The sequence below is a fragment of the Battus philenor genome, unplaced genomic scaffold (genome assembly GCF_028537555.1).
Source record: "Battus philenor isolate CCGP_79_NKW_IND1 unplaced genomic scaffold, ilBatPhil1.0.hap1 SCAF_22, whole genome shotgun sequence".
NCBI classification, from domain to species: Eukaryota; Metazoa; Arthropoda; class Insecta; order Lepidoptera; family Papilionidae; genus Battus; species Battus philenor.
In genome coordinates this window covers 1,195,490-1,213,931 of record NW_027181685.1, presented here as the reverse complement: position 1 = coordinate 1,213,931, position 18,442 = coordinate 1,195,490, and the positions used below count along the sequence as shown (strand labels likewise).

The 18,442-nt window shown below is 34.4% G+C and overlaps 1 protein-coding gene across 1 annotated transcript in view; it reads left to right on the top strand.

Moving 5' to 3' along the window:
• The window catches only part of sol (small optic lobes), a 33,618-nt gene extending 27,463 nt beyond the window's left edge, over window positions 1-6,155 (top strand). Inside the window, exons 18-21 of the mRNA XM_068766865.1 lie at window positions 903-1,014; window positions 2,963-3,235; window positions 4,552-4,694; window positions 5,136-6,155. Coding sequence (XP_068622966.1) covers window positions 903-1,014; window positions 2,963-3,235; window positions 4,552-4,694; window positions 5,136-5,325 — 718 coding nt within the window. The 3' untranslated portion in view covers window positions 5,326-6,155. The remainder of the gene's footprint in view (window positions 1-902; window positions 1,015-2,962; window positions 3,236-4,551; window positions 4,695-5,135) is intronic.
• The last annotated feature ends 12,287 nt before the right edge of the window (window positions 6,156-18,442 follow it).

Genomic DNA, 18,442 nt, shown 5'->3' with positions numbered 1-18,442 from the left:
TGGACTTGTCCACGCCGCGTCTACTGGCTGATGATCGCCACTTGAAAACATTTCACCCCCTAACAGCTACCGGTGATGCACTAGCAATATGCCCTGACCACTGTCACTTGAGACTTTAAAAGCGTAATCTATATTATGTTAATTTCGATTTTTAACTATGTTAATCAAATGTTAGGGGTTTTATATATATATATATATATATATATATATATATATATATATACAGTAACCCCGCTTTACGCGAGGGATACGTTCCAAAAATATCGCGTTAACTGAAATTCGCGTATAACGAGGTTTATGTTTAAACATAGTCAAAAATTATTACAAAAAAATACAAATCATTTTAATCAATCACTTTAATTCTAGGTACACTTTATGCAACACATACTCTTATTTTTAACGGAAAAATACATCTATTGTCTTTTGGGTAACGTTTTGTTTACGTTCTTGTAAAATACGTTCATAAGACCCAACATTGTTTTTAATTGTTTGACAGATGGTCAAGACACCATAGAGAAGTTGATGACTACATTATAATTATATGCACTCTTTCGCGTAATTCGAGGCATTTGAGCGCGAAATTTGCAATTCGCGTTATTAAAAAAGTTAGTAAAGCGGGGTATTACTGTATATTATTATTATGTATGTCCGAACTCTGCTCGAGGTGTCGAGAGAGGGCGCTAATAATATTCAATTATAAACGTATAAAAGGTGCACCGCGCGGTAAAATCGACATTAACAAAGAGGACTCGATAACGGCATATATATATATATATATATATATATATATATATATATATATATATATATGTGTGTGTGTGTGTGTGTGTGTGTGTTTGTGTATCGTAAGAGGATTTTGCCCGACAGCTGGAAATTTTTTAAAATCAAATTATATTTTTTAGGAATTCAGCGAAAAGTCAGCGCTCTCAACTGGATTTGTGCGTAGTGGTGTTCAGAACAAAGTCTGGACCAAGCGCACAAGTGGGCAAACTGGTGGCGCACAGCAAAAGGCAGGTGCGTTGTGAGAAGGATAAATATACAACTTTATTTAGATATACAGGATGATTAGTTATAAGACTAAATCTTTAAAGCAGGGCTTCTTAAACTTTTGTCATTCACGACCCCATTTATGATTGCGAGATTCTTGACGACCCCATACAAGTATAAAAAAATTAACATTTTTTGATGATTTTTTTATTAGGTAACAATATACATATATATAAATATAATTATATACTTTTAGAATTCGTTTTTAAACATACAAAAATCTATAATTAAAAATTGCACAAAAAATTATTAAATTGTATTTATATTAGTTTAAAACCTTCAACAAATGCACGTGTCTAGACGCTGCAAGTCCATTGTATTCCGCCAACTCTAGTGATGTTATAAAATGGTATATATAAATATATGACATTAAAATCTCTCGACCCCAGGATTTTGCTACGCGACCCCATTTGGGGTCGCGACTCATAGTTTAAGAACCCCTGCTTTAAAGGGTTGAATTAACAGTTTTTTTGGTGTATGGTACAGATTTTTTTAAAAAACAATGGTTTCAAAAATAATTAGTTACGTAATTATAATATGGTAATCATTCTTCTCAAAATTCGTGTTATTTTTATTTCATTATTTGCACTTTATTGAACACCAAAACTATTAATAAATTTAACTAAGTATCATAGATAATAACTACAAAAAAAGAAACTATGTACAGGTACAAGAGGCGGTCTTATCGCTCGAAGCCAGCTCTACTAGACAACCTTTGGATGGAGATGAGAGACATGAAAGAGAGGGTAGTTTAGGGTGTACATAATGGAAAAACAAAAATAGTGATATATATATATATATACATATATATGTATTTATATACATATATAGGGTGTCCGGTAATGAATGGATAACCTTGAAATGTCTTATAGTACAACTTATGTCCGTTTTGAAAAAAATACGAAACATAATGTATCACAAGTAGTACCTTTGATATATTTTTTTTAAAGAAAAGTCGTTTTTTATTAATCCCCAATGATCAGAGACAAATTAAAAAATGTTTCCATATTACAAATTTTGTTACTTAGTCAAATTTTCTCCTTTTCTACATTAATGGCAATAAGTCACTATTTATGGAAGATACATTTATGAATTGTACCATTATAAAATCTACATGAAACCGACATTATTTTAAAATTATTGGCCACCCATACATTCATACATTTTTTTCATACCCAAGAGGTTTGAACTTCGCTTAAATAATATTTTTTGCATGTTTTTCAGAAATAAATTAATTTGCGAATTTTTTTAAATAAAAACTGCAAAAGCTACTCATACTGTTTACTTTTTATCTATTAGCACAGTTAGTGTATAATTATAAAATAACAAAAACCAATAGAAATCATTCATTTTTGGACATAGTGTTCAAGACAGTAAAATAAGATAGAAAAAAATCGACTTTTCTTTAAAAAAAATATATTAAAGGTACTACTAGTGATATATTATGTTTCGTATTTTTTTCAAAACGGACATAAGTTGTACTATAAGACATTTCAAGGTTATCCATTCATTCCCGGACATCCTGTATACATATGTGTGTATATATATATACTTATTAGGATTAGTATATATAAAAATTAATTATAGTTTACTATTTGTCCCTGCAGACTTCGTATTGCCAGAAGTGTACTGAACTATATAATTCAAGAATATGAATATGAATAGATCTTTTGGAAGTGCTCTTGCGTTTAAGTTACGAAAGTGTTCTTATTTTAAAAAAAATTAAAATCAGCCCAATTAATCAATCTCACAGGAGTCTTCATCTTCACCTCAGCAAGGCATATGCCTCTGACGAAGATCACCACGATGACCGGCCAACAGTGACTTAAATATGTCTTCGGGCTTACCCACTCCACAAATTCAAATACATCAAATAGGATTTTGTTTTGATAATGATCTGTTATTATTGTCCCAGGTGAGGGGTTTCGTCGGCTGTCACAAGATGTTGGAGAAGGGCTTCTATCTCGTCGTGTGTCTGGCATTCAACCACTGGCACACGGGTTTGGAGTTGGCAGACAGCTCTGGCTGGCCCCGTCACGTGCTCGCCGTGCATTCCTCGAAGCCCCTGGCTGTTGAGAGACCTTCGCTTCACCCACATATACTGGCAGACGCCATCATAGGCCTCACACTTGCCAGAGGACAGAGGCACGAGGGACGACAGGGAATGACCGCGTATTATCTTACTAAGGTAGTTTTACTAATGTTGTTTTTAAATTATTCACGAAACTTAAAAATTGTGACAACCGTTTAAATATCTCGCACAAAAGAGACGGCTGACGGCCCATTACAAAGGTGTAGGTAAGACAATAGACTTATGCAAGCTCTATTGTACCTCTCGCTTTATTACAACTTTCACAGCAGCTTACCAGCTGAGCTCTACCTCCTGGTAGAGTTAAAATATATTATTGACTTTAAGAGAGGTTTCTCCTTTAGGTGGCTATAATGTTTCTTTACCTCACCTCTTCACCCGAAGTCGATTTATCTAGAAATAATACAATATTTAAAGATTTCAAGGAAGAAAAGAAGAATCCGAAGAAAGAAAAAGAAGTAAAAGAACTTGTGAAGGATAACATAAGAGAACGTTAGTAAAAAAAATTGCTGAAATTCATTCAGTCATGGATTTAGGATAGGGTGACTAGAGATCCCAAAAAAAGGGAGGGGGGGGGCATTTATTAACACATTCCATGCCATGAGAACGTGCGTGTACCACCCCCGCTGAATTTTCCGTTCAAGACATCTGCAGCTCTCCTTGAAGAACAATGGATTCCTAAGAAAAGATTTGTAGAGTTGAATATAGATAATTTCACATCACGCATGCGCGTACGTGATGCATATTGAAATTTATAAATTTTCCCGCTAATTATAGCTTTGCGGTATTGAAAAATTGTCTTGAATGACTTTTATTAATTTTTAAAGTGTGGGTCGTATATGCTCCACGCGGCCTGGGTGAGAAATCTTCAGAAATTGCCGTAGCACAAAACGTATTGAAAAAGTATTAGCCATTTATTACACGGGGCTCGATATTCTCAGAAGTTTTTTCTTACGGTTGCGTCGCAATTTCTGTAATAGTGTTTCATTTGTCCGCAAAAACATAGAAAACAGTGTTAGATACGGTGTTGATACAACGAATAAAAATAGGATATATACTGCTAGTTTTAATCAGTTCAATTTCATATCTGCCTCTGGTGATATTTAAAACCGATATTATCAGAAAAAGTATATTATTCTATCCAAAAATACTATACTGATTTTAATGCGTGGAATTTAATGTTAATACTCACTCAGGAAGCTAATTATTGTCGCGCGCTCTTTATAAAACTATATTTGTAAAGAGCAACTGTTGAGTTTCTCGTCGGCTCTTAGCAGAACTGCCTTCCGAGCGGTAGCTTCTTGTAGGGATAACAATGCCTACATTTTATGTTGATTAAGGATTCAAAAGTGCTTCACGAGTGTGCATGCTTTAGAAAGAGAATCCTATATATAAAGTATTGGTTGCATTCCAAGGGTTGGGCGGGCCTGGTGGTGATGGTGGAAAATCGGCACACCGACAAATGGATTCATGTGAAATGTGACTGCCAGGAGAGCTACAATGTAGTCTCCACCAGAGGTGAACTGAAGACCATCGACTCGGTTCCTCCATTGCACAGGTAAGGGTGATGATGAAGCTATCTCTAAAGTTCTCGGATTGTTTTAACAAAAGACCACTTCCAAATTTAACTGATTCCAGTGGTCACCCAGCATTTTTACCATAGAGGACCAAATTTGAAATATGTCGCTGTGTTTTTTTAATGTTACCTGTCAACATTGACAAGTGAAGTCAAGCCAACATATTCCTTCTCTCTCTATAGAGATACTAGTTATATACTATATATAGTCATATACAAGTTCTCTTGAACATCACATTCTCTTTCATTCCTTTTCATACCTTGATATCGACATTATTGTTTTTCATCATCGAAAGCAGATTTCGTGTAGCCCTTGAGAACCTCCAACTACAAACGTAAAACAACGTAGACTGTTGACGTATAAAATTATACGAAGTAGGCTATGAGGTTAATATAAAAATAATAAACTTTACACGTTTTCAGACAAGTGATAATAGTCCTCACCCAGTTGGAAGGCAGCGGTGGTTTTTCCATCGCTCACCGGCTTACCCATCGCCTGGCAGGCGGAGCTCGTCTCCAGGACTGGGCCCCGCATGCTGACGACGAGCCTCAACACAGGCCACCACTGGCCCGCCGTCTCTACGGCCTCCACGCCCCACGTCTCATCACCTAAACCCTCACATGTCCACCCAGGGTCATCACCCTGACAATCAACCTAACCATAGACAACCGTCCCGTGCGTCAAAAATTCTCATTTATTTTTGAGGTTATTCGGGTATTTTGTATGAAAATGTATGAGTGTGTATTGAATGGCTATATTGAGGTTTATCTTAAAACTAACGGATATACGTAAGATAAACAGTCCGCGTTGTTCTCGCGTGATGAGCTTTACTCAAAGAGTCATGTTTCCCAGCGGTGGAAAACTAATGAACTGTATAAATGACAATTAATAACGCATTTAACGTTTTCGTCTATATTACGATTTTATCGTTAATTTTCTTAATCTATTATTGTTTTAATAGTTTTCCGGGTTTTTGTGAACTTGTTAGAGTTTGTATGAGATAATGTATGACTTTGTATGAAATCAGTATTGCCAACTACAGCGCAAAAGATCGCAATAATCAATGAAGGTCTAAATAAAAACACTTATATTAACGTTTAAAACTATCAAAATTGTATGAACTCTGTATGGGTCGGAAGATGTAAAAGATATGAAATTAATTGCACAAAATATAAAGATATCATTATGGAATATATACGAAATGAATTTCGCATAAAATGATATCCTTTTCTTTTAATATTTGATCTTTTAAGGGTGTTACAAGTTATTTTGAGACATTTGAACTGATTTGTCGGATATCTCTTTCACACAGCTACCTGTCACTATCGCACGACTCCTCGAGCTCTGATTGGTTGACGTTTGATTTGCTCCTTTGTGCATACGCTAGTTGTATGGATTTGAATGGGATTGCGTATTGAAAAGGATATTTGGGTAAAGTTAAATCAGTTAACGAGTCGAAATCGCATACCTGCTTATATAACAGATATAAAAAGCCTCCAGGCTTTACTGCAAGTGCAGCGCAGGATGTCAACTGTCATAGTGGAACAAAGTCCATGATAAAGTTGGTGATTTGTTGGAGAAGTCTATGTCCACGACCCTCAGTTAAATGGAAATTCATTTCCACAGTGAAAGACTTGTGTCGTGGTAACCCATTCATCTAGGACAGGGCTTCTTAAACTTTTGTCATTCACGACCCCATTTATGATTGCGAGTTTCTTAACGACCCCATACAAACATAAAAAAAATTATATTTTTGATGATTTATTTACTAGGTAACAATATGCATATACATATGAAAATATACAGTTTTAGAATTCGTTTTAAAACATACAAAAATCTAAAATTAAAAATTGCACAAAAAATTATAAAATTGTATGTATATTAGTTTGACATTAAAATCCCTCGACCCCAGAATTTTGCCACGCGACGCCATTTGGGGTCGCGACCCATAGTTTAAGAAGCCCTGATCTAGGAGCTTTAAATTTTATATTATTAATTACACTTTCTGTCCATATGACAATATGTTAAGGCATGAATTGATTTATAGGAAGTCGACAGATGACCAAATGATTAATTGAACAAGTATTTTGACTCAAAATAACCGATATAGCCCAACGGTTGAAGTGACAGGCCATGTAGCGCAGAAAAGATAACCTTATAGTTTCTGATGTCAGGTGTACAGATGAATGAAGGCCGCTTTAAATCGGTCTCATTAAAAAACTAACGGCTAGTTATATGGTTGAAAATGAAGATACATCGATAAACGATGCATTTAATTTTATATTATTTCGTAGTTTCTAGCTTAAATTTAAATTTAGAAGAGCCATACATTTTGTATGGGATTGTATGGAGAGTTGAAATGTTGGAGATGTCGATCTTATTGCATAGAACTTAAGAATGTACTCAATTATTTTTTAGTTTGAATCAATAGCGGATAAGATTGTAAAGCTATTGTTGAAGGCAATAGCGTTGTACAGCGATAAATAAACGCCTCTATTACATTAAAGTTAGAGTGTATAATCGTGTAATTGGATTAATTATGTAATAGCGTGAGCAGCTTGTCAGGTAGGGTAAGATACGTGAGTGTAAAGGTAAAATGAGGTGATATGTTTAGTTGTAATGGATAAACGCACTTATTAGGTAAGGCTTAAGGCTGAAAGTTGAATGTATTCGTATGTATACAATGTTTCACGTTAAATCTCATGAGTCGGCACAAAATACGTCTGGGCACATTTACACGGGAGAAGCATAAGCGTTTACCGCCTATCACTAAGAATTTCTTCATTAAATCTTGTCATTAATCTTGCACGCGGGTGTATACAGGTTGTCCCATAAATCAACGTCAGAACCTCTAATTTTGAATATATAGTTCATTACAGTGTAAATTATTATTTTTCAAATATTCTTGATTTTTTAAATTATATTACTAGGGCTATTGATTTATTATTTCAGCTTGAAGTTGATTTATATGACAACCTGTATATCCAAACTGCACTATATGTGCAATGGTTCAAAAGCTGTCGAATAAGCGTTTAATGTTGTCATACTATGTTATATATAAATATGTCCTTCGTGGGAATTTTGTATAGTAATATTGATGTCCGATAGTAGCCCACTGATGGACATAGGTCTATTGTCGGTCTACCCACAATACGGTTTTTATATCCCAGTGACACACTAAGCTCAATTTACATTTTCATCTACCTACATAACAACTTAAAAGGAAATTTTATTAGTTATACTTAGTTTTTTTATTCTAAGTCCCTCCCCCCTTTTTAGGGGCCTTTTATTCCCCCATCTATGACAGGGGCTTTGCTTACGAAATATTTTTTTTAGTATTTTATTTTTAATTTTTCTTCCATTCTGTTTTTTTTTTTTCGATCGTAATATCTTACCCTCTATAACTTTTATTTACATTCTGTCTGTATATTAAATGTATATACATCGCTAGTGGCACTGTTGGGGTAAGGTTCTCGAGTGGTGACCACCAGGTAGATGCAGCGTGGGTAGTTTCCCCACTAGGTGGACCGAATGCCTTGCAGTGGGCGTCTATGAGATAATTTTTTTTTTCTACTGCAATTTTTTTTTTCACATATTTTGAGATAGGCTCTGTTTAATGACATTTTGGTAATAGACAAAAATAAAATCCATATAAGACAGGATTTGACTACGCATGCGTTTTCTCTCAGACATGTCAAATTTAAAACAGTTTTCGATGCGCTATTTTGAAAGCGAAACTTTTTTATAGGAATCCGTGTTAAGACGAATCCGCATGGTTCAATTAGACATGTATATTTCGTAAATATTAAATCTACCCTAGTTATAGAGTTCGTTTTTTAAATATAATAAAAAAAATTAGTGAAATAATCCTTAAAAGAATAACGGTATTTTTTCTACAGCCAAATTCAAGATGGCGGACTAAGCGTGGTATACATATTACGTAGTGTCTATTAGCTTCCGCGATCCGATTTCGTCTGTGAAGATTCGCGATGATATTTTTCGAAATTTAAATATAAGATCACACATCCGAGTGTAACACGTAGCCCGACATTACTGTGTAGATCGCAGTGTTGAAATCATTTTCTATGTAAAATTATACTAATGTTAGTCGAAGTGAAATAATGCGTGGTGTATAAGATATGTAGTTAGAGGTTGTATATTTCTTAATAGAAATCATAACAGTTAGGGGGTTTAATTTTATTTGATAATGAATCTTTATTTCATCGTGATGACAGCTAATGTCATTATGACACCTAACGTCATTGTGACAGCTAACTTTATGACTGCTAGTGTCATTATGACAGCTAATGTCAATATGACAGCTAATGTCATTGTGACAGTGTCAAGATAATGTAATTTTGAAAGCTAAAATTTACAGGCAGTGTTTTGAAGGCTATGATATCGATCGTGATATATTTAATACGTTCTTTTCGGCATTTTTTACTATACGTAATAAAAATACGTGAGTCGTTAATTTTAATTGGTAGTTAGATTCGGGGTGCGGGAGGTTATATGCTATTGGCAGGTCAAAGTGGCAGTTAATAGGTTAGTAGGCTATACGTCCAGAGTAGGAGTAAAGACCATATAACAAACCAGGCAATTGAACATACACAAATTACCATTACTGCGTTTCTGATTGCGAACTGTCTGAAGCCGAGTGTCTCCTGGACCCCTGGAGGTCCGCTAGAACCACGCCGGGAAGCCTGCAGAGACCTCCCGTATAACTTCTTTAACTACCAATGAAAGTTAGTATCGAATGTATTTTACGAAGCAATGTATGTATGAATTGTTTTAATACCGTAGGTTCGCAATTAGGTATTGTATATATATTAATTTGTAGCATTTAGGCGCGTGTTTCTCTATATTTGATAATTAAATGTCTAGACACTTGAGTCGATGTGCAATGTAATGTGAGGAGGGGGGGGGGGGGGGTATAAAAGACATATTTTTGAAATGACAATGTTTTTTTTTAATATATTAATACTCTTTATTGTGATTATTTGTTTATAACTCGAATCTTGCCATTTAAATTATTTTTTACAACGACGTTTAAGTGTTTGATATGTCAATACAGTACCCGGCGATTAATATTGCACATCGACCTTTGGAAAGAGACAATCTGCTAATTTCTCGTCAATCATTCGTTATATTATGTGCGACAGAGATAACGCTCTACGAAAGCGAAATTAGCCGATTGTCTCTTTCCAAAGATCGATGTGCAATATTTATCGCCGGTTATTGTACATAGTGGCCTATTGTCGTGCAATATTTTAAATAAGGAACAACATTCTAAGATACTTATTTGATATTATATTTTGGATGCACAATGTCGGCACACGATGTTTTATTATAATTGTACAATTAACATATAATCTTTGTAGTGTTATATATCTGATATCTCGGTACGACACGAGTATGTATAATTATGTAGGCATCACATCTAGTTTTGTTCGACGCTTTGATATATTATATCATTTTATCACAAGACTAACATAAATAAAAAAAAATATGAAAACCATAGACAAGAACGTGAATATAACTATTATTTATATCGTGCCATAATTAAAAAATATATTTATTATTTGATTTTAGGACTACCTTCACAAGAAGAAAAAATCCTTTTATAAATCATCTAATACAGGATAATTGATAATGTAAAAGTTTGTGGTGAATGTATAACTCATTTGCTGTCAACATATATATCCTAACAAAAATTTTTGTTTTCTAAACTAATTCGGATTGCCATATATAAAAATTGATTTTTGTTTATTATCTGTCCCTGCGGGTTTTCCCGCCAGAAGGCTTGTCGAATTAAATTAAAATAAATCATGTAACTTATTTCAGAGTGGTCACTAACATAACTAATCATCCTGTATACAGAATGTTTTATTTGAAAATAGGCTATGAAATTAAAGGAATTTTTGCTCTGTTTAAAATTGGAACAAATGTTTAGAACGTGTTTAGTTTCAAGTTGAGACACGAGATGGCGCTTCTTGCTAACCCAGTGATAATAATTTTAATTGACTACCAAATTGTTATATCACTATTATTATTTTTTTGGTATTTAAGTACATTGTCTCTTTGGTACGTACTCTATTAGGGGGACCGGAAAGTAATGTCTCCTTATGTTGAAATCACACGACTACATTTTGAAAAAGTTTTTGTTTCTCATCAACAATATGTTCATCTTCGTTATCAACAACCTTTTGCCATCTAGTATAAGATGTAAATGCCGGAGCGGTTAAAAATCAATCGGTTTTTCTGTGAAATATTTCGACAGAAACTACATTACTTTCTTAACACCCTGATACAGAGTTATTTTCGTAATATATATGCTTGGTTTGCTTTTACATTTGTTCTTCAAGTTCATATATGTGAAATGAATTTGTCAAAGACACGTGTTCTCTAACTTTGATCCAAGTTCACAGTTGTTCAACGGGCCATGAAAAGGGATATGCCAGGGATTATTCTATAAAATAAATTATCACACATTAGGAGGGCAAGGGATTGGCATATAGAAGTAGGTATGGGCTGGTGAACCTCAAAACAGATGGCCACTAGTGCACCAAGGTGTCAGTGACCATCACTGATCAAGCGTAGCGTAGAACAGAAGATTATAGACGCAGGCCTCTTCCAACTGGTCATGTATGTATGAGATAGCAACAGTGAGAAGTACAGCTAACAGTAGATATTTTTAACGCCAGGCCGTTTCGACACTGTACGAAGCTAAAAAAGCCCACATTTTCGTTATAGCTGACTACTTTGAAATCATCACAATATTTTTTAAGTTAATATTCATTTAATAACTGCTTGAATGAAGTATAAGCTAGTCCCTAAACAGTTAGTTCAAGTAAATACTTAAATTGTAAGTGATATTTTAAGTAGATAAGTATCAAAATTGGTTGGTTTTACATAAGTATTAAAATTGTTTTCGTTTCTGGTGCAAATGTTTTTTTTTAGGTCTACCGTCACTTTTTAATTTGAATTTTTGAAATGTACAGACTGATAGGCTTGTTAAAGACCCTAGATACAAGCCTTTTACAATCGAAGAGGACGTTTTGAGTCTGAAATGATGACATGAATACAAGAAAAAGCTCCCCCCCCCCCCTCTTGTGGTATCCTTCAACTTACAAGGGTTCTAAACGCATCATGACCCAAGAGACTACAATAAACTCAGTTTTTTTGTCGCTTTCATAACACCCTTTATTCCTAAGCTTTGAAATCACCTAAATAAACTCTACATTAGTTTTTTTTTTATTTAATTTTAACTTTGATTCCATGTTTTGTTAAAACAAAATATTATTTACAAACAGTTTTTTAAATCGTATTACTAATACAAATAAATTACTACCAATTTTGATACTTTTCGATAAATCAAAAAATGCGTTGTCGAGGTTCAATATTACGCGGTCACTGTGTAATTGAGGTGTTTTGATAACAGCGTTATTTTATTGTGTCGCCGTTATAACTTTTTGTAGCAAAAGCGCTTATTTTCTTGTTAACTCGAGGATGCATGTTATAATAAATAAGGATTAAAATTATTTAAATTTGAACGTGTTTTTTTATTATGTGCTTGGTGTACAACAAACCTTATTTATTCCTTGTAAAGTTCCTATCGTAGTATTGTAAAGGTACTGGCGTGTGGGTATTCCAAAATATTGGACGACCACTAAAGTGGATTTATGTAGGAACTCCCTCTGTACTTGTCTTCTCTTCGCCTTGATCTAGAGGTTGAGATAGAGAATAAGGGAGAGGATCGTCTCCTTCATGGGCGACGACAACCTACGCCCATCAATTCTAGAATTCTGCAGAAAAGTGGTGCGGGAAACAAGAAAAGTAAAAGCGGATTTAGGAATATAAAAAAGGTAAGACTTGCAAAATTCAAGAAAATTAAGGCATAGGGAAAAATGTACTAAGAGTAAGGTTTCTAAAAAAATAGTGTTACAAAGTGCCAATAACAAAATTATATCTATATGCGTGTGCGGTGGTAGTTGTGTAATTCGCATTGTTTGCCACACGCGCATTTATCAGCGGGCTGGCGGGCGGTGTACTTCATTGCACGACTACTGCTGCATAGCGGAAGTAGCTGTACATTAGTCTCTTTCTTACTTAGATATCTATAAAGTACGAAGATCTGCAAACTTTTCTGATAACTATATATCACTGGTCACTAAAATTGATAATAGATATCGTGGTACATACGACATGACTCCAAGACAATATAGCCTCCACACACTACACCCTAAAATCACGATCGACAACATAGTAAGTGAAGAGAGAACAATATGTATGTTGAACTATCGCGACTACATTTTTAACAAAGTTTTTATTTCTAATCAACAATAAATTCACCTTCGTTATCGACAACCTTTTGCCATCTGGTATACGAAATCAATGCAGGAGCGGTAAAAATCAATCGAGTTTTTTGTAAAATATAGAAACGACATTACTTTCCGGTCCCTCTAAAATGTATAATGCTTTCAGTAAAGATTATAGAGCATCCATCTGAAGAACCCTTCATGATTTTACTCCCGTATTTGTGTAAGAGCCGTGTGATCCTGTCAAAATAAGCATTCCGTGAAGGCGTTTCGTATAGTACAGTGTTTTACAAACTTTTTTGTGCAATGCACTTGTCTTTTCGTTGTCTTCATTCGAAATACTTTTATAAGTATATACGTTTACACCAATAAAAATATTATCAATAAACATCGCATAAAACTAGTGTATGATATAAATTGAAATTAATAATAATGTGTGTTATGTTTGAAAATCAGAAATTTTATTCGTTTACTCAATTTCACTCAGAAATTTTATGCATAATATTCATATTAAACCTAAAGAGCTGAATACACGTCTAGTCCACTTTCGAATTGCCCCCTTGACAATCAAATTGCCCTACTGTGGGGCGTGGGCTCCTAGTATGGAACATTCATGCGAAGTTTTTCACACAGCTGTGTGTTATTTCAATTACAACAGAAAATTTCTCATTACTTCTTAAGAATCACAACAGAGTTTCCAACAAATAACATTGAAGACAGAGAAAGCAGTCGAAGATTGAAATAGGAGAATGTGAGGTAGGAAACATCACCTCCTTAGTAGGTGATGAAAAACGAAGCCTTTAGTTCCTAAAATTCAACAAAGAGGACGTACAGGTTGTAATAGAGAAATAAAACAAACCTGTAAGGGTCGGGTATATTTTGTTACGTACTATGAGTTCTGACTAAAAATGAAACACCACTGGTTCACAAGGAGTCCTTTATTCACAAATCAAATGGTCACCCTACTTTAACACAAAGTATACTTTCGCTTAGTCCAAATTACGCTTCCAAATCGCTCAAGAAATCACTATCCAAATAACTTACCAAATAGTCACTTTGTAACACTAATCGTAGATCTTAATATTATAACTCGTAAAACAACACTGAACTGTCGACACGGGGACTAGATTTATTTATACTACGGATAAGGTTCTAGTAAGTTCGAGATAGTACACGGTAAGAATTTCCGAGAACCGTACCCAAAAATTTATAAATAACTTCAAGTGCACGCGTGTTTACGGCACTTCTTGATCCCAGGGTTCCGTGTTTATTGTTTATATGGTTCTGATGTTCATAACATGTAACTCGTATTTTGTAACAATGTAATAACTAAATAATTATAAAAATTGTATAAGAATGTAATTAAATAGACAACTATGAGGTATATAACTAAAGACTAAAATTAAATTGTACTTTCATATAAAAGGAAACGTACTGCGATATTTTAGGAGCGAAGAAGAAGCAATAAAGTGTAGTAAGTCAGAGAAATGTCGGATATTGTGATGAAAAATAGAGGAATGTATTATTAAAATTGTGATGATAAAAAGGGAGGATAAAAAATTAAACGTAAGAAAAAAATCGTGTTGTCAATAAAAGCATAAAAAGTGGATAGAATTAAAAAAAATATTTTATTAATATATTAATTTTAGCAGAGGTTTTGTAAGTAATGACTTCCGAAGAAAAACAAAAAGATTAAAGTAATCATTCGTCTAAAGCAAGAAGTTTCGAAATTTCAATGTTACCGGGAATTCCCCGGATATTGCTTCCGGCATTTCGCGTTGTACAATCGAAAGTTGATTGGACATTATGAATGCTGAGAATAAATGACGGAATATAATATAAATCGACATCATCATATTGAAAACTTTGCTTGTTCGTGATTAATAAATCTTTTATTTGTTTGGTAGATATAAATATTTCATGTCAGCCTATAGATGCCCATTGTAAGGTATAGGCCACCCCCATATATCTCCACTATGATAGGTTTTGCCAGCTTCTAGAATCTTCCGGCAACCTTGGTAATGTCCATAAGCCATGTTTACTGATTTGTGGAACCTATCGAGCCCAACGAACACCTGCTGCACGAGCGTGCATGCGCCGCCCGCTATCACTACATACGTGCAAATATTTAATATACATTAGTGACTATGGCTATTCTTATCACATCATAAATAAGAAAAAACTAACAAGAAGAAAAAAGAAACTAAAAGATACAAATCGCTATTTTTAATAAATTTTTAACAAATAAAAATCTTTTAAAAATGCTGAAGACGGTCACCATCTCGCGTGGACTGATGCAGTTTTAAAAGCTTGCAATATCACTGTTAACGGTACGCTAAAACTTTCACAAAATGGTAATGGGGTCTGAAATGTTTGATCACAAACCTGAATGAAGAAGCGATTAAGATATAATTGATCACGAACCTCAGTCATAAAGAAGCGATTAAGAAGATATAATTTCCTCATCATCAGTAAGAAAGGGGCTAATATATAGCTACTTAGCATGCTTAGCATAGCTATGTAGCAGTAGCCGTGCAATAAAGTGCACCACCCGCCAGCCCGTTAATAAATGCGCGTGCGGCAAACCGAGTTTAAATACAGATTTAAATACATAAAGACAATGATCCGATTCGTGTGGTTGTTTCTTACATTGTAAAAAAAGCACTCGGTGTTTGGCACTAGTCAGTGTAACATTACTCCTGAGGATGCCCCGTGGAGGGCTGAAACACGGTGTGAATTGACGGTGGTAGTTGTGTTTCGCATTATTTGCCGCATGCGCATTTATCATGCACATACATAGCGGAAGTAGCTATATATTAGTCCTTTTCTTACTTAGTATGGACTTCCACAAAGTAACGCCTGAATCTATTAGATATTCCTCACCATCGTCTATTTCAACGAAACATTTAACATTCTAGACCCTCGTGTTTAAGAGGTATCTCTCAGTGTGACGTCAGTCATTTTTGTCTGACGCAAGCATGAGAGACGTTTTCCAAGAACCGTCTCACTTCGGATCAAGTTAAATGTCAAACTAACATCTTTTGCTTAATCTCAAAAAGAAACGCTGACTTAACATTATCGGTGTTTCTTCGAAATTTTTATTATAGAACCTTATTAATAGTAGACGACCGTTTTAGACTGAAGAGCAGTAAGGTTGTATATTTAAAAACATGCAGGGCTACTTCCAACTGGTTTGCAATATAATGGGGAAAGTTATATAGGCCACCTAACTAAATCATACCTTGGATTATTAAATAGTTAAATTAGACGGCGATAATACAAACATGCTGCTTTAAACCTTATTAAAATTATCCCTTAGGTTTATATAGTTTAATATCACTATTCATATATTATTTATATATTTTATACTGTCAGTTACCAGTGACTGACATGGCCTAAACGGACTGTTAGATGTCAGTTATTGATGACTGACATGGCCTAAACGGACTGGTAGGTGTCAATCAACGATGACTGACATGGCCTATACAGAATGGTAGATGTCAGTCACCGGTGACGGACGTGGCGCTAAACTTATTATTTAATTGTAAAATTATCCACCTACTGTCATTTATTCTGACCACTTGTATATGTCTTAGGATCAACAACCTTCAACTTAATCTACGAAGTTTTCAAATGTGGCCTTATCTGAAAAGAGCCTGCAACAAATGCAGTCCAGATTATTTTCATTTTTTATGATCTCTTTCACAAATATCTTTAATTACAATACACCAATTTATTCTCAAGATTTTTTTACCTCTTAAAATATTTTATACTGTTATAGAATTTTATAGGAATCTTTATTTAAAAATGTAAATAATTTATTTACTTGTAATATAATTCAATTGTAACTATGTGGTAGGGGATTGAAACTTGCAATCGCAGGTTGCGTGTGCGATTTCCAGGATACAATCCAATATATAATTAACACTGCAATAATTATCTATTGTTGCCACTGCTTACAAATAAACTTCCAGAATATGGTCAACAGCGCCATCTACGTACCACGCTGCAGTCGCCAACACTCCTACTAGTGGCATTTATGGAAGGCTTTTTTATGTATATACGATATTCAACCTCTTTCATTAAACAAAGCTAAAGATAGACATAGAGAGCATCGCCGTTATGATGGGTGACGACAACCTTCGCCCATCATTCCTACCTTTCGCTCGTGGGGTGGCGAGAATAAGGTACTTAATAATCTCTGCACAAAATAAATTGTTAACTAATAATAAGAAATAGAAAAAGAAATGTGTAATAAAGAATTAAGAAAGTAAAATAAATGTGTAAATAAAGATAAAATTAATGTAAGATAAAATTAAAGAATAAAAATAAACAAAAATATATAAAATGTACCTAGCCACCTTAGAGTAAGAAGATGATGGAAGAAAGGCGAGTAAAGAAAGAAGGTATAAAAGAGCAAAACAAAAGATATTGTGACGCGTGAAAGAAATTGATAAATAAAGAAAAGACTGAAAAAAAATATTGAACAATAAAGTCCCTGATCACAAAAAGTTAGGGGTACGAGAGGCCCTCAATAGCGGGGGTCATAAAAAACCTCTTTTATCAAATAAGTAATTGTAATGGCTGTGAAGAAGATATAGTCTTTTGCTATTAGATCGACGTGTGGAATTCTAACGACTTTTCTATAGGATTAATATTTTTTGACATCTGTGGGCTGGAACGATAGCGAGGACGATTTTTTCAGGAGATTCAGCAATTTCAGGAGAACTTTGTTAAATTTTAAATAAAATAAAGGGTAAATGTAAAGTGAAGTTTCTAGTGGTTGAAGACGCTTCGAAGATGCGCTGAGGGACCGGAACTCTACGCGTAGAGACGGCGTATTCATCGGCAGATCATCTCCGCCGCGCCTCCGTGCCCTTTGCCTCTATAACACCACCACGGATATAAAACTCCTGGAAGCACCAGCTACTAAAAACCTTACAGCACTCCACTGTCTCCAAAAAATGTTTCGTAAATACAATTGATTAGATCAGTGATTCCCAAAGTGGTCTATATCGATCCCTAGGGGTCTATGACAACCTGCAAGGGGACTACGTCAGCGAAAAAAATTTGGGGGTCCATGAAATGAAAATAGGGGTCCACATACACTGATAGTACCTATTTACTTACATCATACTATCCTATAATATCAAAACATTTACATTATTTATAAAAGTACCAAGAAGTAGTATTTTGAGTAGTTTTAATTTAAATTCAATTAATAAATGTATAAATTAACATGTGTTTTTACTTTAAGTTTTTAACACTAAACTTCACTACAGTTAGAAATTTACAGGAAATCAATATCAGGTAAGTAGGGGGTCTACCCAACACGGAAAAACATGGCAAGGGGTCTACGACACAAAAAAGTTTGGGGAACTCTGTGTTAGACAATTGATATATTTCTCATA